This window comes from Exophiala bonariae (assembly GCF_035927105.1).
Source record: "Exophiala bonariae strain CCFEE 5792 chromosome Unknown scaffold_11, whole genome shotgun sequence".
NCBI classification, from domain to species: Eukaryota; Fungi; Ascomycota; class Eurotiomycetes; order Chaetothyriales; family Herpotrichiellaceae; genus Exophiala; species Exophiala bonariae.
The window spans coordinates 580223-599521 of NW_027042486.1; the positions used below are offsets into that span (position 1 = coordinate 580223).

General features: G+C 49.9%; 7 protein-coding genes across 7 annotated transcripts; 5 read left to right on the plus strand and 2 right to left on the minus strand.

The window, feature by feature from the left end:
* Window positions 1-970: 970 nt before the first annotated feature.
* Window positions 971-2997, plus strand: LTR84_001874 (uncharacterized protein; the record flags this gene model as incomplete). The annotated part of the gene is made up of 4 exons (XM_064845492.1): window positions 971-1108; window positions 1165-1191; window positions 1372-1408; window positions 1463-2997. The coding sequence occupies 4 exons, from the start codon at window positions 971-973 to the stop codon at window positions 2995-2997; spliced, it is 1737 nt and encodes a 578-aa protein (XP_064707037.1).
* A 935-nt stretch (window positions 2998-3932) lies between these two features.
* Window positions 3933-10598, plus strand: LTR84_001875 (uncharacterized protein; the record flags this gene model as incomplete). The annotated part of the gene is made up of 1 exon (XM_064845493.1): window positions 3933-10598. The coding sequence occupies one exon, from the start codon at window positions 3933-3935 to the stop codon at window positions 10596-10598; it is 6666 nt and encodes a 2221-aa protein (XP_064707038.1).
* Window positions 10599-11624: 1026 nt separating this feature from the next.
* Window positions 11625-12485, minus strand: LTR84_001876 (uncharacterized protein; the record flags this gene model as incomplete). The annotated part of the gene is made up of 2 exons (XM_064845494.1): window positions 11625-11780; window positions 11868-12485. The coding sequence occupies 2 exons, from the start codon at window positions 12483-12485 to the stop codon at window positions 11625-11627; spliced, it is 774 nt and encodes a 257-aa protein (XP_064707039.1).
* A 488-nt stretch (window positions 12486-12973) lies between these two features.
* Window positions 12974-14338, plus strand: LTR84_001877 (uncharacterized protein; the record flags this gene model as incomplete). Its single annotated transcript, XM_064845495.1, has 2 exons — window positions 12974-13293; window positions 13357-14338. The coding sequence occupies 2 exons, from the start codon at window positions 12974-12976 to the stop codon at window positions 14336-14338; spliced, it is 1302 nt and encodes a 433-aa protein (XP_064707040.1).
* Window positions 14339-14751: 413 nt separating this feature from the next.
* LTR84_001878 (uncharacterized protein) lies at window positions 14752-15000 on the plus strand (the record flags this gene model as incomplete). The annotated part of the gene is made up of 1 exon (XM_064845496.1): window positions 14752-15000. The coding sequence occupies one exon, from the start codon at window positions 14752-14754 to the stop codon at window positions 14998-15000; it is 249 nt and encodes an 82-aa protein (XP_064707041.1).
* Window positions 15001-16148: 1148 nt separating this feature from the next.
* LTR84_001879 (uncharacterized protein) lies at window positions 16149-16568 on the plus strand (the record flags this gene model as incomplete). The annotated part of the gene is made up of 1 exon (XM_064845497.1): window positions 16149-16568. The coding sequence occupies one exon, from the start codon at window positions 16149-16151 to the stop codon at window positions 16566-16568; it is 420 nt and encodes a 139-aa protein (XP_064707042.1).
* Window positions 16569-17393: 825 nt separating this feature from the next.
* LTR84_001880 (uncharacterized protein) lies at window positions 17394-18533 on the minus strand (the record flags this gene model as incomplete). The annotated part of the gene is made up of 1 exon (XM_064845498.1): window positions 17394-18533. One exon carries the CDS (start codon window positions 18531-18533, stop codon window positions 17394-17396), a length of 1140 nt encoding a protein of 379 aa, XP_064707043.1.
* Between the last annotated feature and the right edge of the window lie 766 nt (window positions 18534-19299).

Here is a 19299-nt window from a genome sequence, read left to right on the forward strand (position 1 = left end):
CCTGTTGGTTGAAACTCACGACTGATTGCAGAAGGCAAGGCCGCCGCGAGGGAGAAGGATGTAGTCCGTCCTCCACTGGGTCACTCAAACGCAGCCAATTCGAAGTCCTCCGTACCTGAAGACGCAAGAATGCCTGTCGCCCACTCCAAGACAATGTTGTCGGATGACATGTAAATTGGTGAGATGTCCTTCTGGTGAGGTTCGATATGCCAAGACCGGGGCCGCCGTGATTTGCGGGCTCGTACCACAGCCACCACCATTAACCCTTCCAACTGGACCTAAATTTGTCCATGATGGTCCCCACCAAAAACGAACTGACACCAGACGCAGACTTAGCCACACACCGACTTCTGATGGTCCGGGTCTTTTGCTTTTTCCAACCTTGATCGATCAATGCCCTTCAGAGGTACCAGTCATTGGGGCCAAATCCATCATCTCTTGCCCGAGACCTGTGTCGACACTTGACGCATGCCCCAAGCTTAACCAGACCATGCCTAGGTAGCTACACACAAGCACTGACTCTCGGCCAACGCGAGCTCTAACCTCCAATCCCATCACCTATCCAGCACATTTCAGGGCAGTCTGCCATCCCCTGTACAACGGAGCTGTTGTTATCCTGGACACTTTTATTAAACAGCCTCGCCCACATCTTACGCTTTCTTCTACACCTCGGCTTAACTTTGCAAGGCATATTGAAAGGCTGCCAAAGTGTTCGTTCAAAGGACCCTACAAAAGTTCGACTATGCTCCCTCCAACCACGGCACCATATACGTATAATATACTACATCATCAAGCGTTTGATCTTTCTCAATCCATTCCTGCTGATCTGCCTATAATACACCCGCCGGCAACGGGCACGGAAATTTGAGACTTCTCGCCTTACTACTACCTAGTCCGGAGCAAGTCAGGCACTTGTACTTTTGTTCGAGACCACGTTTTTGACAGCACTCGCCACCTGACCTCGCTCGCAATGTGGCCCGCCCCTGTCCCCACTCGTCAAATCCTCGTACCTCACCTCGAGCTTGCTGGCAACTATGGGTATGCACCAACTGCACTCTCTCCAGTGGTAGCCAATCCTGCCAAACGCCGTCGGGCAAGTAAACCCAAGGTAAGCTGTTGTAGCCTGTCGGTCTACATACGAGACATGGTCTAATCTGAATCTAGGTTCGGACAGGATGTAAAACCTGCAAGGTGAGAATAGCATCCTACCACATTTCCCCACCATCCACTTCTTGTTTTGCATCTACGAGCACTCGTACCCGCACGAAACAGCCATAGCTCTGTCTTTCGTCAACTGCATAGCTGAACTGCCTTCTTTTCGTCGTCATCTGCCCTCCTGACTCGTTGTCTGACTTGCAATTTGCCTCCCAGATACGGCGCATCAAATGCGATGAAACCAAACCCAGCTGTAAGATGACCCGCCTCGTTGGTTTCCTTTCGTAAAATTCACGTGTATCTTTAGGTAAGCGCTGCACCACCACCGGTCGCAAGTGCGACGGTTACGAGTTCCTCAAGGAGCCTTCGGAGAGCTCAAAAGCATCTCCACTATCGCCACTTCGACGACCGGAGTTCAACTTCCAACAGCTATTTCAACCCGGATCAATCTCAAAACCGTTTCAAGGCAATACCCAGGAACGTCGAATTTTCCACCGCTTTCAATATTGTACCGTACCAGCGTTCGCTGGTGGGTCGGAAACCGGGTTCTGGACCAAGCTCGTACTCAAAGTGGGCCAAGAGGAACCAGTTGTCCGGAACGCCATCATTGCTCTGGGAACACTACATGAGGATTACCAGGATCGGTGTGGCAAATATACGACAGAACTGATAGACGACAAGAGCTATCGCCACGCGTTGAAGTTATATGGGGACGCACTCCGCCAATTGAATCAACGGTTGAATCTCCCTTCAAGGACCAACGCCAAGTTGGCCATCATTGCAAGTATTTTATTTGCATGCTTCGAAGTCCTTCGTCGCAACAATATGGCAGCAGTCATTCACTACCAACTCGGCATGAGAGAATTGATCCGTCAAATGAATCTTCCAGAAGGAGATGACATGTCTCTCACGCCCTATTCGCCTGAAGAGTATGCCAGTTCACGGGCGACCTTTCGAGAGATTCCTCAAAATGAACTCGACGACCTACTGCGAGTGTTTGCACGTTATGATATCCAAGCATGTACATTCTCCAAAGAGAAGGCAGAACCTTTGACCTACCCAGTCACCGCCCTACCACGGATAATGCCAACTAATCTGACCTTGAGCCAAGTCCGGAATCATCTCGATAATCTCCTTGTCTCTGTCTATCAACTGGTAAAATCCGACTTGAAGATGTACCGCTATTGGAAGGCTGAATTGGTTCCACTGGAATGGCGGACGCAGACGCAGGAAGCGATTGAGGTCTTCGACGCCTGGATTGGTGCTCTAGAAGAATTCTTTAGACTGGAGGGAGGGAGACTTGGTCAGGCTGAGATCAAAAGTCTTCTCGGGTTACGACTGCAGATTAAGTGCGCAGTTATCATGCTAAAGGTCAGCATTGATTGTGGGCCCGAAACCGTTTTCGACAACTTCCGGGATGATTTCGAAGATATGGTGACAAAAGTTGAACAAATGACTGCGACCTTCAAAATGAGTGATGCCCAACCCCTAGAGGTCGAGAATACACCATTTACTATGGAACTTGGGGTCGTACACCCACTTTTCTTCATATCTTGCAAGTGTCGAGATTGGAACATTCGGCGGCGTGCTTTGGCTCAACTGAAAAAGGCAGGCAAGGAAGGTGTTTGGGAAGGACCAATTATGGCCGTTCTCGGTCGGAGAGTCATGTTACTTGAGGAAGAGGGTATAGCCATGGACGATGTGATACCCGAAGCGAATCGATTTCATGAGCTAAAGAAGAATGTGGATTATGATACACGGCAGATCTTTTGGGAGGGGACAAAAGCATTGGATACGACTTGGAAGAATTTTTCAATCCACAGGGATGCGACTCCGTTCTGAGAATTTTCGATGATGGGAAGCGAGGCGTTAAGGAGTGAGAAGTGCCTGATAAATCCAGGCTGTTGGCATATTCGGACTGAAGTATTTGCTGCAACACGGAATACAGGAGCGGACCCAGCGGAGACACAATACTACTCCAAGCAAAGGAACTATTGCATGACGGACTCTTCATATATATATTCGGATCATGATGATAATGGTTCTATGTGAACGATGCCTCAGGAATATCGAACGGTGGGCGTGCCCTATAATAAATGTGTCTAAGACAACGAGGACGTGGAACTTCTTCGCATTCAACCACCAGAGAACATCTTGTTGGGGTTGAACACATGCATCCCGCTACATAGTATGGATCAAGGACCAGCAAGCCAAAAGTGGACTGGTCTCACCCGGAGAATTTGAACAGGCGAAAGGGGAGAGACAGGCGTGCATCCTGGTCACTGCAAGTGGACACCAACCAAAGAATGGAGATGGAGTGGCCCTTGACCCTAACTTTTAAGGGACGCCTGCCCGGACCTTAAGGCTAAAAGGCTACCATGGTTAATAAAGCGCATCACTGCCCAACGCCTGTGGGTGCCTGCACGCCAAATGCAACTTTAGAGGGTGAGCTGCAATTTGTACGGAAGGCGCCGCGCTCGAAGCTTGATTCTTTAGTATCATCTCTCGACCAATGGCGATCGATTACTACACTCTTTTAGTCCATCATCGGTAAAGCTAGTCATCTAGCGCGTTTTTCCTAATTACAGTGAACCAGGTAATCAATCTCGGCCAACACCACGACTTTTTGGACACCTCATTTCCAGTTCGGTGGTCCTCACCTCCATTTACCTTGACCTCACATCTTCCAATTCTTCCATGGCGCAGCTGCTGGTCTTGACCCTCTGGTCCCGAGTCAGCTTCTTCCCAACTGCGACCTCGAAATACCAACTCAATCCATGACCGAAGACCTTCCTCTTGATTCCGCTAACTGGGTATCGCCCTACACGCTTCCTCCTTTACCGAATCTACACCGTTCTCGAGGCCACTCTTCTCATCTCAAATCTCCTGATCTCCCTCGACCATACTACGCGGCAGCCTGGGGAAGCCCTTACGCCACACCGAGTCCAAGAAGGCCTGCTCGACCTGCACCATCGACTGGCCAGCACGCCGCGTTTGGTTCGTCATCACCATCACTTCCGACGCGACAAATCCTTCCAGCGGCGTCGACTCACGACCTTTCCGCCAGGTCTGTACCTCTTCGAGCCCAGACTCAGCCCGTTGAGACCAATCGAAAACGTCACACGGAACATTTGAATTGGTTGAGCGATTCCGAGGACACGGGTTCTGAGACGGCTGGAAAAGAGCAGGAAGATCAGACACCAACCCGGGAGGCTTACCTCGACAGCTGGGGTCCATCCCCGGTTAGCGATCAACCTGAGTTGTCACGAATACATCGCCGGTCAGAAAGCCTCGCAACGATCACTCCTGATATTTTCCATGGTTCAGAGATCCTGTCGATAGAGCCGCACAATCCACAGCAATTGCTGTTTCCGTCTTTGGACCTCACAATGGCGTCTCCAGGCTCGACGATCGTCGAGTCGGGTAGTAAGCCGCAGCAGGCGCATGACCGTCGAATGTCCTTGCTCGAAGCTGAGGACAGGCCTCTTCCAAGTCCGACATCACCACTGCGACCTCGACCTAATTCTCTACAGTCCTATCAGCGACCAAAGAAGAAGGTTATCTGGAGGGGTAAAGCGTGTATCATCGCGCTCCCGCTGACAGATCGAGAAGCAGCTGGTCTACCACCTTTACTCACCGCGGAAGAAGCCAAGCACAGGATAAACGAATGGATTGCTCAAGGGTATAATATTGATGGGTTTGAGCTCACGCATAGCTCATCGAGTCATTCCATACAGAGCAATGGTCAGAGCCGTCCAGTGTACCCAGACCCGCTTGATCTACAAAGGGAACGAAAGCTACGCTCATATCAAGTGAGCATCCCAAACCAGGCCGAGTGGGAGTCGTGGGTCAGTCACCTTAAGGAGGAAAAGCTGAGAGCGTTGGGCGTGAGTCCCAGCAACTCAGAGGCCCCGCCTTCCACAAGGTCCCCATTCTCGCCAGATCTGAGCCGTGTATCTTCCGGCTACCCTGGTCTGGCTCCTTCACCACCCATCGCACCATCATCGTCAGCAAGTAATCCTCTCAGAGCTACTAGCAATCCTTTTTCACCATCCCTCATTTCGTCTGCTGGAATGAGTCCTCAGCCTGGGTCGGTCAATTCATCGCACTTTGGAGGAATTCCGAAGCCTTTGCATGCTCACAAGCAATCAATGGCGCCGCCCAATCAACGTGGTCGCATCAACTCACCCTTTGATCACGCTGCTTCGCAATCCCATTCATTTAGCCCTGGCGTCCCATTGAGCATTCCTCCCCTGTCGTCACGGCAGAATAGCTTTTCTCCCAACAACCCGTTGCGGCTGCCGAATCTTGGTGAAGTTTTATCTCCGGGCTCTCAACAGCCAGGGTTTGATCCTCGTGGACCCAATGCAAATATGCCGCCCACATATTCTCGACACGGATACTTCCCATCACAGGCCAATTTCACTGGTCCTTACCCAGGCAATTGGAAAGCACCCAACACTGCGCTGCCTCAACGTGTTGACAGCTTGACACGTACCCCAGAGTTCCGCGTACCATCAAGATCGCCCATTGAAATTGCGCATCCCACTCCCAAAAGCCATCGTCACAATCTCAGCATGGCCTTGCAGAGGGAAATTGATGAAGCAGAAGCCTCCCTGGTCGAAAAGGATAGAAACCATGACGCAGAGCACAATGCAATCTCTGACCAACCTGTGCGGAAGGACTCCAACTTTGATGAGCAAAATGACGAACCTCCCATTTTACGACGACCTGAGACACTCACAGATGAGAGATCAGAGATCGAGACGAATCCAAGCATAGCGGCTACCCCCATGCTTATGGACGACAAGAACCCGTTCGTGACCTGGCAGGCTTTGAGCGATGCAGCCAAGGGCGACGCTAAGGCGTCCGATACTGATGAACCACCTACCGTGCTCCCCAAGTTCAATGTACAAGCAAAGGAATTTGATCCCCGTGGTGGCTTCTCAAGCTCCAACTTTTCTTTCAACAATGATGCATTTGCACCATTCAGTGTCTCCCAGCAGGCCCCAGCGTCAGCATCAACTGCACCTAAAAACGCTGCCAGGACTCGACTATCATTGTCGCACCTCAACGCTGATGCTCCTGCCTTCACTCCTACGTTTGCAGCTACCTCTACACCCAAGCAATTCGCTTTTGAGACGAGCAAAGAGGATCCATCGGCCCCGAATTCATCAGCAGTCCCAGATCCTCCCCAGCACAAAGCTCCGAAAGACTCAGGATTCAGATTTTCGTCTGCTACATTCAATGTAGACGCCCCAGTGTTCAGCCCTTCGAATTCCATTTTCTCAACCATTGGCTCAAACATTGTGTCAACCACTCCAGGCTCGACGGTCGAATCTAATAGCATTTTCGGGAACGTTGTTATAGGTCCAGATTCCAAGCCAACCAGAAGAGGAAGCAAAGCTGTAACCATCACTCGTCCCAGGTCAAAAGAGGGTCCAATTCAGGACGACGTGAGTAGTTCAGGGGAGGACAAATATGATGAAAGTCAAGAAGACGAGGGTGGCCGCCCCATGGCGCCTGCTGACCGACAGAAGCGAGCCCGTCGCACCGGTAGTGACGGCGACAGAAGCCCTGTCTATGCTGACTCTGCGCCTTTCCGTCAGTCCAGTATTACTCCTGCAGGTGGAAACATGTCCAACACTGTTCACGGCCATCCAAATGAGCGTAAACCATCTTTCGATGGCTGGTCGTACATCTCACCAGACGAGAATGAACTGAGCAACAAATCTGTCTCCACTAAACTGAAATCACCCTCTCGCCTTAGCCATGGAAGTGCATCAAGTTTCACATTCAAGAATGAAGGTGATGCTGCCATGTTCAATGACGCACGACCTCCATGGGAGAAACAACCACATGTTGAGCCAGAGAGTGCGCTGAAGCAGGAACCTTCTTTTGATGATCATGAGCCTGAAGCTGACGTGGGCCGTCAAGCTTCTCCCCCACAACCAGAGTTCCGATCTCACAAGATCAAATCATCTCTCTCTGCGCTCGCGAAGCCGTTTGAATTCAGCCCACAACTATCTAGTCCGAAGGTGGCTTCATCGTTGAGCGCCCCTCGGAAACCCCAAGGCTTGGAGGCTTCCCGATTTGCAGCACCATTAGATTCAGAAGACACGCCTGTAGTCCTGGGAGCCAACTTATCTTCTCCTCCGCCAGATCTTGATCACTACCTGGAACCAGGCTCGGACTCACGATCTGAAGTTGAAGTGGATGTTGAAACTCCTTCCGATGCTGAAGCCAAAGCTCTTTCGATCAGCAGTGCACCAAGCTTACCTGTTCATGACACGGAGAATTTGGTGAGAGAAGGATCGAGAGACTTAGGACGCGAAGCAGAAGCAGAAGCATCTTCCAATGAAGATGACCTCATTCCTGGTTTACGAATGCGGCACCAGGATGAACCTGTTCCTTCGTTTGAGGATATCGATGCTGTTATGAAGCAGCTCGAAGTTCATCCAGAGCTCGGAATAGAACGCATCGACACACCACTTCAGTCTACCCCACTGGTAGACATGCGCCTCAGTGGCATCTTTCGCAGTGATGCACCGAGCCCCAGTCCAGCCCGAATTCATGATAACAGGATCCTTCAGAGTGAACTCTCCTATCCCCCGTCTACTGGCCTTGGTATTGGAATACACAAGCTCAATACTGGAAGAGAGGACGTCAGCGATTGGGGAGGAAGCATGCCTGCAGCTGAAGAAGCAAAATTGCAGTTACGGTCGCAATTCTTTGATGGTCACGTCAACGATCTGGTTGATGGCATACTCGAGAACAGGTTAGGACCCTTAGAGAGCACTCTTCAGACCATCCAGAACTCCTTGGCTATACTTGCTAGTGGTTCAAAGACGAAGCATGAACGCAAATCCGCCGAGGCTGACATCAAAGACTCCGATGCCGATGATGAGGATGAGGATGATTACGATGCATTTGAAGGTTTCGCCTCATACCGTTCAAAGTCTCCCTCGGCGAGAAGAGAGGTGTGGAAACAGGACAGACTTCGTGCTGCTGTATCTCAAGCCCTTGCTTCCTACGAACCACCCGCTCCAGCTCAGCCTGCACTTGACTTGACAGAGTTCAGTGAGATGTTGCAAGAGATCCGACAGGTCGCTCTCCAGAACAACTCTCTCAACACGCAGCACGAGCTGAGGACGGTCGTTGAAGATGTGATTTCCCAACATCCAAGACTGCGTGGATCAAGAGTTCAACAAGACTACGAGGCTACCGAAGGCAAACTGAAACCTCAGATTGATGGTCTTGAATCAATGCTGAAAATGGCAAAGGAACACAATGCAGAAGAGGTACAATTGAGACGAAAAGCAGAAGAGCAAGTAGCTGAGCTTAAGCTACGCCTAAGCATTGCAGAGGATGAAGCAGCACAATACCGTGAAGCATCAGAGGAAACTCAACAGACTTTAGTTGCTTTCCTCGAAGAGAAGGAGTCATACAAGAATCTTGAAGATCAGTTCGACAATATGACACTCCAGAATAGTGCTTTGCAGACGACTCTGGATGAGTATCGGGTCTCAAGCGATCAGTGGCGTGACGACATCCGTGAGGAACGTTCGAAGAACAAAGCACTCCGAGAGACTCTACATGATCTCGCCAAACAACTGGAAGAACAATCGCAGTCGAGGACATTGTTCCGAAATAGAGTTGAGCGATTGCAAGAGGATCTAACTCGAGTGGTTCAGGACACCCAATCCGAGCAGGCTGATTCACGGGAACGGGAGCACAAATTGCTCAGCAATTTGGCATTGGTGGAAGATGCTCTTAGTCAAGAGCGTCGGCATCGTTCAAAGGCCGAGGCAGATCTTGATACTATGGAGAAAGAGAACCGTGCGAATTTGCACTACAAGAGGGGTCTTGAAGATGCTGAGAAAGACATCTCGCGACTTAATGACTTGGTGGCATCATTGCGCGACGAAAACCGACTTCTTGACACAAAATCTTTTGAGTTGAGTCGCGAACTGGATCATGTACAGAAGAGCAAGGAGGCCGAGATTGGAGTGTCCACTGCTCGTCTGCAAGCAGAATTGGAAAGCACAAAGACACAGCTTCATAGCATTCGAACCGATTCGGATGCCCAGATAAATCGACTACAAAGTCGCCTTGACCACGCAGAGTTGGATCTGGAGGATCAGAAAGCTAAACATGATGCACTTCTTTCCGAGACTATCGAAGCGCACAAGGAAGCAATCCGTGAATCAAACGAAAGAAGAGAAAGCGGGCTTGAAGACCAACACCAAGTCCATGAGAAGAAGCTCAATGATCTGCGAGAACGACATACCCGTGAGCTGCATAATTCTTTTGACAACAGAACCAGACTTGAGCATCAACTCAATGAGAGGCTAAGTTTAGGTGAAGACAAGAATAAGCATCTCCAGAGCAGGATCGCAGACTTGGAAGATCGATTAGATGTTGCAAAATCTGCCCTCAGAGCTGCTGCAGAAGCTGCTCTAGCCAAGGGAATCAACCTACCAACCCCTGCACCGTCTGTTGTTGCGTCGCCACCACAACGTGCCACTAGTGCTTCAATTTCCTATGCGAAAGGCACCGATCTACCAGAAAAGATCTCTCCACAGGCTCTCCGGGAGTCGATCATGGTTCTACAAGATCAGCTTCAGAATCGTGAAATGAAGATCGAACAACTTGAGGCTGAGCTTGCAACCGTCGACAAAGAAGCTCCAAATAAGATTAAGGAAAGGGACACCGAAATTGGTTGGCTTCGCGAATTGCTCAGTGTTCGTACAGATGATCTTCAGGATCTTATTACGACATTGGCTCAACCAGATTTCGACCGAGAAACAGTCAAAGATGCAGCAATCAGACTTCGAGCAAATCTTCAGATGGAGCAGCAGCTCAAAGAACGAGCACACTCTGGACTGACCTCCTCATTACCATCAATCTCTTCTCTGACAAGCTATGCGCAATCACCCAAGGCTCTTCCTATGGCGGCTGTGGCAGCCTTGAGTAACTGGCGGAAAGCTCGAGACACATCTATTGGCGCCCTTTCAGATTTTGCTACTGGTATTGGCAGTCAAACACCATCAAGGTCTACTGTAGGAAGTCCTGCAAGCATTCTCTCTGGGATCATGACGCCTCCAAGTACGACTCAGAGACAATCACTCTCTGGTGAGAGGTCTGCACCACCTCCTAGTATGAGACCTTTGGCTGCAGCTGCACAGGCTCGAAAAGGGGCTGCGGAGGCCAGACCCCTTAGAGCATACAATTCTCAACCACGTGCTTTGTCAAACCGTCAACAAGAGAAGAGACCGGAAGACTCTCAGCCATTCCCTCCACTCCGAGATGAATCACCACACACCCCGACACAGTCTAAGAGACCAAGTCTTGACTTTGCAGATGACGTCGACGAGGACGCATCTCCCCTCGATGGCAGGCACACACAACACCTGGAGGAGCCTGAGCCAATTTCAGGATAAGAATATCCAAACAATTCGAACGCAAAGCATTTCCTTCGTTATGTCATTTATTCAGCAAGCGTGATTGATTGATTGATTGATTGCTTGGTTGTTCTTTAGAATCGGGAGAATCAAATGGAGGTGATCAAAAGGGAATGCATCTCATGTTTTATGTCACATAATACCCCCACAACTGTCGATCTTTTCTGTTTCGTTTGCTTGCTCTTGCAGATAATCCCACGGGTTTCCTGTCCTCAGGATCTCATTTCGTTCACAATTGACAGGAAGAAAGAGGATCAATTATTTGGGAACCGGGCTCAGGAAGACACATGTTCGTGGTATGCATATAGATTTCTTTTACTTTCCAGGGTTTCATGAGCGAGATCCTATCGTGTTGTGTGCGGAGAAGCTCCATTTGATGTCCGCAAAATTGTCATATAGGAACGATGGACGGATGGAACTGAGCGACAGATGCAGAGTTCTTCGAAGTGGAATTGAACAAAGGAAGAGAAGGAGTCACAAATCACTCACTCCCCTTACTCCTACTGTTTTACAGCTACCTACATTGCCCTCTCAGTACAGCCAGTACATGAAGCCCGTTCCCTCGCCTCCGCCGTTGATTTTTACTTTTTTGAGCGTTCCCATCCTCTTTCCTGAACATAGTTCGATGCCCACACATCTCCTTCCTCTCTTGAATTTGTCATCGAATATATTGCATTGCATAGGTAGATAGGACAGCGGCATTCTCATATGCGATAGATACCCGGGTCTGAGACCCTGCAGGTTGAGATGGGTGGTTTTGCGATCATTAGTCTACATACATAATCGGGATTGGGATTTATGTAGGGAAGATATGACGACTATGTCATCAACTCTTCAACGGACAGAGGTGCCTACTGCATAGTTTGGTATGCCTTTACATATATACATACATAATCAGAATATTCTGACGCTCCTCTGTCTGATTGAGACAATTCTCCATCACATTATCCATTGTCTGGTCGGCCGGCGCATTAATCGTAACTCGTGATCTGGAGTAGCGGCTTCTCACCAGGGCATCTGCTCGCCACTAAATGTCATGAATTTCCCAGACGTCTTCTCCCGCGTCGCCTTGTCGATCTGTTCAATCACACCGTTCACACCCTCCTGGATCGGCACGGGCGCCGCACTCATCCCGGCGCTTTTCGCGGCATGGTTTCCCAGCTAACAACCATTCGGTCGCATGTCAGTCGCACAAGATAATAATGGTGATAACCTCGATTCATTGACACGGCCAGAGAGATCACATACCTCAGTCTGCAACCAGCCGGGATTAATGGGGAAAGCGACCAATCTCGGATTCTCATAGTGAATACGGCGCGTGACGAAATTTGCGGCGGCCTTGGAGGCCCCGTACGCGGTGTTCTCGACGGGCAGGTCCTCGACCATGCCGAGACTGCCCGCGCCAGACGACAGGACCACGAACTTGGGAGTCCCGGGGGCTGCGTCCAACAGAGTCGCCGTCGCCTGGAAGAGCAGCAGCGGTGCCACGGTGTTGATGGCGAAGTGCTCTGTCATCTCCGCTGCCGGCGTCGCGCGTGCCGGCCCGAAGTATTTCGACACGCCCGCGTTCGCGATCACGACGTCGAGGTGTGTGATGGAATGTTGCGACTTGAGAGTTGATATCGCGGTGGCCGCGTCGGTGGTGGACGCGCTGTCGATCTGGACGGTTATGACCTTGCTGTCGCTGCCGTGCGGAAGGTCTTGGAGTGTCTTTGCTGAGGTGCCGTTTATGTCGCGTAGCCCCGCGATGACCGTGTGTTGCGGCCTAGCGAGATAGGTCGAGAGCAAGACCTTTCCGATTCCTAGATCGGTTTTATGGCTATGGTCAGGTCGTGATTCCTGGGGGGACCGGAGAAACAGTGGCATATTTACTTGCCTCTGCTGGCGCCTGTGATCAGGACCACCGTCTGGTCTGCCATTCTTTCGCAGAATAGTTTCGACAAAGCCTTTTCTCAATCTTGATATCTCGGACGTCTTCAACCAACCTCAACTACCCGCTGACGGGAATTTGCATATTTATAAAGAAGACTGCCGACTCTCACGATCAAATGCCGATTCGTAAGTTCAAGTTGGTGGTGAATCTCGGGGTAATAGCCGACGAGGGTTTTGATATGATTCGTGCGGAGATACTCTGTCCTATGTCGATGAACTCTAATGGCAACGGAGTCAATGGAGACAACGGCGTTAAATGTCATAGAAGAAAATATAATGTTGTGGGAGAACTAGGACGAAGTCGATGCTCTCTTCTAGTCGCTGAGAGGTATCAATCATATTTGGATGCTCGGTCACCAAGCACACCGGTCATTCCTTCTTAGCTGCCATTCTCAGGAGCGCAGCGAAAGAGACCATACGGCATGGGCATCCAATACGTCTTCGATTTCCTCACCTACGGACGACATCTGTCCAGCGACCGTATCCCGCAAAGATTGACGAGAAGACTGACGATTCTATATGCTCTCGCTGCTGGGTTCACGTCTGCAAATCTGTCGTACAATCAGCCGATATTGAACATTCTGGCCGAAGACTTCCATGTCTCGCTGTCGCAGATTGGCAATGTTCCGGCCCTGGCTCAGGCTGGAAATGCCATCGGCCTGCTTATGATTCTTCCGTTGGCGGATTATTTCCCACGCCGAAGCTTTACTTTGATATTGATGGCTCTCACGACCATTTTCTGGTAAGTGAATGGGAAGGCTTCCATCAGGGTTTAGGCGTTGATGCTGACTTCAGTACCACACAGGCTAGGAATATGTGTCTCAAATGGATACACACCATTTCTTACATTCACGTTTCTTTCGGCCTTGTTCACTCCTGTCACGCAACTGTTGCTGCCACTGGTGTCCGAGCTGAGTGATTCGGCAAATCGTGCATTTAACCTGTCAATCATGAGTACTGGTCCCACGCTAGGGATATTCATCGGACGAGTGATATCTGGCATCATCGCAGATCATCTCTCATGGCGCTACGTCTACTGGATGGCTCTTGGGCTTCAATCACTGGTGCTTTCCTTGCTCCTGGTTTTCATGCCCGAATACGGATCCCTCAATTCATGTTCCGGAAGAGAACTTCTCAGAAAGTATCCTAAAATTCTCTGGTCGATTCTTGCCCTTTACCCCAAACATCCTGTTCTCGTCCAGGCCGGTTTACTGTCGTTTTCGACCTTCTTTGCTGTATCATCGTTCTGGACTACGGTCACCTTTCTGCTCTCCGAGCCTAACTATGCATATACCCCGAGCCAAATTGGTCTTCTGGGTCTCATTGGTCTTGCAACCATGGCTGCTGCTCCGCTATGTGGCAAATACCTGGTTCATCCACTTGGCGAGCCCTTATTTTCTGCAGCGGTTGGGAAGGTTGTGAGCCTCATCGGTGTTGTACTGGGGACTTTCCTGGGCACGCATTCGATTGCTGGCCCAATCCTGCAGGCAGCGCTGCTCGACATTGGTTTGGTGATTCTGCAGATTTCAAATCGGGTCGCCATTCATCCCATTGAACCACAGATGAGGAACAGGGTGAATACGGCGTTCGTGAGCGTTTTGTATCTGGGTCAGCTCGCGGGAACCAAGGCAGGTAGTGTCATATACTACTCAAGTGGTGGGTGGGTGCCAACAGGAGCGGTCAGCATAGGAGTACTTGTAGCCGGCTTTTTCATCATTGGTGCAAGAGGCCCGAATGAGCTTGGTTGGATTGGTTGGCATGGAGGATGGAAGTCGAAGCAGGGATAAAACTAACCAGTGGCAGGCATGCTTTGAGGCAATGACACTCATGCTTGGGAAGGCAATGGTCTCTCAATCAGTCATTCAGCCGCTGGGCATAAGACTCGGGAAATGCCAAGGCAAGTGATTGAAGTGAGGCAAGAAAGGCAAAAGGCAACCGAAGCAAGTGAGGCAAAAAGGCAACCAAGGCGCTTCCAGTCTTCAGGAAGTATTCGGACCTGGACTTTGAGCGCTTCGGGTCATTGACTATTAGAGAATCAAATGGGTCTTGTGCTGCATCATGGATAAAAGCCAGGCATCAGGACGAGAACTTTCTGGCAGCAGGAAGTGTCAACACTGCTACAATCGATGCAAGGCCATGGGCTATTTATTTACGACTCAAGCCTAATACATCTAATCAGGCCGTCATTGCAGGGCCCAAAATGGCCATAGTCAATGCATTTCGAAGCAAATCACTCGTTTATCGCGCCATCGAGGACAACGAAGAAGACAAGGCTTTCTTGCACTCACTTTGGCTCGATCCACAATCATTATATCAGAATAGATACAAACAGCTATTTCAACCTGTCAGTAGAGATGCTTTCAACCTGCAACATAAAGCCAAAGCTACTGGCCGTCTGATCGATGTCTTGATCTGCCTTCCGGTCAAGAGTGAAGAACTTGACGATTAAAAAGATGTTCACTCTAGGGCCGAGAAAGTTGTACCTATTGGATTTGTGAATTTGCATGGCGTGGTCAAGGGTAGTGAGCATCACCGAACACTCGACATTGGCATCCTCATCGCTGCTGAACATCGAGGGAAGGGTTATGGAAGCGAGGCTGTTCGATGGATACTTAACTGGGGGTTCGAGATTGCCGGGCTACACCGCATCGGTCTGCAGAGTGCTTCTTTCAATCCGGGAGCCATGAGACTTTGGAAGCGCTTGGGATTCCAGCAGGACGGAAACGATCGCGAAGCTATATGGACTAATGGTGAATGGCATGATGAGCTCAGATTTTCTATGCTAGAGGGCGAGTGGCGTGTGATGTTGTAGAGCGAAAAGAAGATATATAGCCTGGTAGTAGTACTAACCGATTAGTATGAGACCATTTCGATTAGTATGAGACCATTTTAATGAAGAAAGATTGCCGAGCTAATTAGTCAGTGTTCCTACTGAGACAGTGGGAGCCTTGCCGTCATAGCTTTCCTCTGTGTCTCCCCAAGTAAAGAGGTGAGCTGGCCAGCGACGCCAACTTCCTACCCAAGAACTCCCAGGACTCTCGAGTTTCTTACTCCTACTTTCTTTCAGGACTTCCATATTCCTACTTCTTGTCTGATTCTTCATGAAATTCTGGGTTGGGCAGCAACAATAAGCAGAAGTCGGAGGACCTTCGAAGATAATTGCTGGCCCAGAAAAGTCCATTTCGGGCAGGCAATACTTCCGCTCCAGCTCATGATGACCTCAGGTGCAGTGGGTAGTGGGCAGTGGTCTGAGAGAATTTTCAACCCCTGGTCACCAGCCTGCAACAATAATCATCGTCACGGTATACCTGCACACGGCTCAAACTCGGAAACCTCAGGCACATCCTTATGAGGTCCTCAATGGCGGGCACCCTGCCGATCACGTGTACATGATTCATAGCTACTGTAAATACTCCTGTAGTGATGTTAAACAATATTTAGTTCTGCCATTTCTTTCCCTCACTCGCGTCTTCCTCTCTCCGTGCGTGAGTCCGTAACCTTGAGAAATCCTTTCCTCCTATTTCCCCGTAACTTCCGCTTTTGCCTTTACATAAGATACTCACCACCAAATAAAACCCTCAACTTCCAGCAAACAAAATGAAGGGCCACAAAGCAAAGACCACGAAGTCCTCCACTCTTCTCACCACGGAATTGAGGAAGCAAGGCTTGAAAATGGTCCAGGACGAAATGGATCCGGCTCTAGGACTTGGACCAATGTTCACCATCACGGCCTTGAAGCAAGGCACCAGCAACAGCGACGTCGCATATCGTCTCTACTACGCCGGTGAGGTGTGCAAGGTCAGTGCTAAGCACCGCAATGCTGTCGCCAAGGCAAAGAAGAAACAGTCGGGCAATGGCGCACTTGGACTTAGCCTGATTGCCGCTGGCGGTGTGAAGAATGGATCGAAGCTCGAGCTCGTTGTTGACGAGGCAAGTGATCACAGCTCTGGCAGTGAGACCGGGAGTGATTCGAGCAGTGACACTTCTGGCAGCTCGGTCAGTGGGGTGAATGATTGAAACGCTGTGACTGGCAGGTTGGGCGGACACGACTAACGGCGAAGGAACGTGACATGAAAGTCATACAACATCTACGATCTAACTATTGGAACGTGCTCAATAAAGCACTCATCCCCAGATAAATCTGTCTATCAACAGGGCTAGACAGGATACAGCTGCGTGGACCATTGTCCCGCAGAAGTCAAGTTGGACAACTGAAAGTTCAACAACCACAGAGCTATTGCTCTTTTGGCTGTCATCCACATGATCACAACAGACAGCACATGCATGTGAGCAGGAACAGCAGGTTCACTTGGACGTTACAACTCACCAGCAATCTCATTGTCCCGTGTTTCGGTCAGGTCACGGGCAAGAGATATGAGCTTTGGGGACGTCGGAGATATTAGCCACGCTATAAGAGTCTGTGGTGATGGATGCGGAGCACAGGAGGGTCACCGACTTCGGGGGCTTGGAGAAGGATAAGAGCGGACGGCTTGAAATGTTCAAAGGGGTGGGAGAAGCTGAAATATGAAAACCACCTTCTAGCTATATCTTTCCTAGCTCCTCCGGACTAGGAGTGTGATCTTTGCCAATTTTGATAGAAGAAAATGGCATATGGCCTAAGAACAGTGTGACCCCTGACCTGACCCAATTGCCGTGAAGCATGCGTGAAGAAAAACGACTCATGGATTAGCGCATAAATGCTACTTGATCCCACAACAGCCACCCCTGTTATTGATTTTGAGGCCCTCCCATATTGAATAGACTTCGAGACCGGTGAGACGATGTTGCGCCTTCTTGTCTACCTCGGAGAACACCCGAAACATTGTACCATTCGCTATAACGCTAAACATTCCAAGCAGGTTTGCGGTAATGAATGATAGGAGGGTAAAACGTGCACTTCGGCGGTGGCAGCTTCAACCAAATGTCCTCTTCATCGCAGTCTTCCCATGCATCTGAATCATCGTCATTGTCTCCTCCCTTTTCTTCCTCGGCACGGGTATAATCTGAAAGGTCTTCTGCTCCATCAACGAAGCATTTAATGACGTCGAGTGCGCGTGGAGTTTCAGCCCATGCATGATAGTTGTATTGCACGTAGAGCTGCGTTTGTTCCAAGGAACCGGAGCTGTAGTAGGCAGGGCGAGCACTGAGATGTTGTTCTGGGTCAAGCAACGCTGGCCAAAAATAAGGGCAAGATTCCTGAATAGAGAAGAATAGCGTTTCAATGTCCAAGCGCAAGTTGAGAATCATGGCAGTCGGATCCATCTCGTCCATGATATCCTTCTCTTTTAAGACAACCTTGGTCACAAGCGCCCGCCGAACCTTATCAAGAACCTCCTGGGGAACCTGGTCGCGAATTGCATTGGAACTGCGGAGGTCTATGAGTTGGTGAAGCAGTCGTATCTTGATAAGTGCTATAACGATGAGGATGTTTGCATCTTGACACCCAAGGAATTCCAACATGGAAGATTCAAATATATTAGCATCTTTCACGTCGAGAAACCCAAGATTCATGTCTCCCCAATCGTAGTCACCTCGTGAGCCATCTGTAGCGTACCACTTGCAGAAGTCATAGGCTTCTTGATCCATGCCGAGGCGCAAGTAGAGTGCAGGCACGCGGTCACGAACGCCGATATTGTCTGATCGACAGAGTCTCAACATGTCCATAGCATGATCGAGGGCAGCCTGAACCGCATCACGCGTGTTAACTTTCAACAACGCTTCGATAAGAGCATATCGCAATCTCATGTACGTGCGGGTTTCCAAAATTCCCCAGAAATGTCCCTCACGCTCTTCGAATACGTTTGCTGGGGTCATGAAATCTCCTGGAAAGTCACGCAGTCGCTGCTCTTCGGTAGCCAGTGCGGCATGCTTCTTCTTGATCTTGTTACAATCCTTCTTGTGAGAATCACGATCTGAAGTCTGATGGAACCCGACCGCAGTATGAGACAACCTTACAGCCTTGACAACGTTTGAGGTTGGCATGGCTGGCACATGATGGGCATCCTGTGGCAAGAAGTGGTGCCGACTCGGTCTCTGGGTTGGTGCTCGGAGAAGACATTGTTCTTGGAATCAAGAGTGAACTGTCAGATCAAGGTGCAAAACCACAGAAATTGGAGCTGCTTTTGATCATTGCAGGAATGAATTTTGAAGCTTCTTTCAATCGACACGAGGCACAACCAGCAGTTGCATCTCAGAGGTCACGTTGCAGGCACCACTGCACGTAGAGGTCGAGCTTGGCAAAGTTATACAACTTCAACCCGACAGGTTTGTAGATCCCAACTATCCAGCTTTTAACTGAGCGATGCGTTGTCCCGGTGAGACATTAATGGTTCGATGTGATTCAACACGAAGGGTAATATTAGTGGTCGAAAAGGGGACTGAAATTTGGTTTGGAACACCGCCAGGACGAGGAGCACTTTAGGCTTCCCCCGCGTCTCAGAAGCAGCAAGGACGCGCTACAACGCGTCAGCCCTGGTCGCTCTTTCCCTTGATCGGCACACCGCGTCCGCAAGGCTGGCTTTCTACATTGCACATGCCTAGGTAAAAGTCTGGCCAACACACAAAAGAGTTTTCCAATTCCAAAAGTACCTAGGCATTTAGCAGCTATCAAATGCTTCTTGCAATACTAGAGTGTGTGAGATCTATACTCTAGGTACATTCATCTGGTTCTGACCAAGATCCCTGCCTAGCAATACCTTAGGCAGACTGCGTTTCACCATGGGAGTTCGATGATGTCGCCAGCATTCAG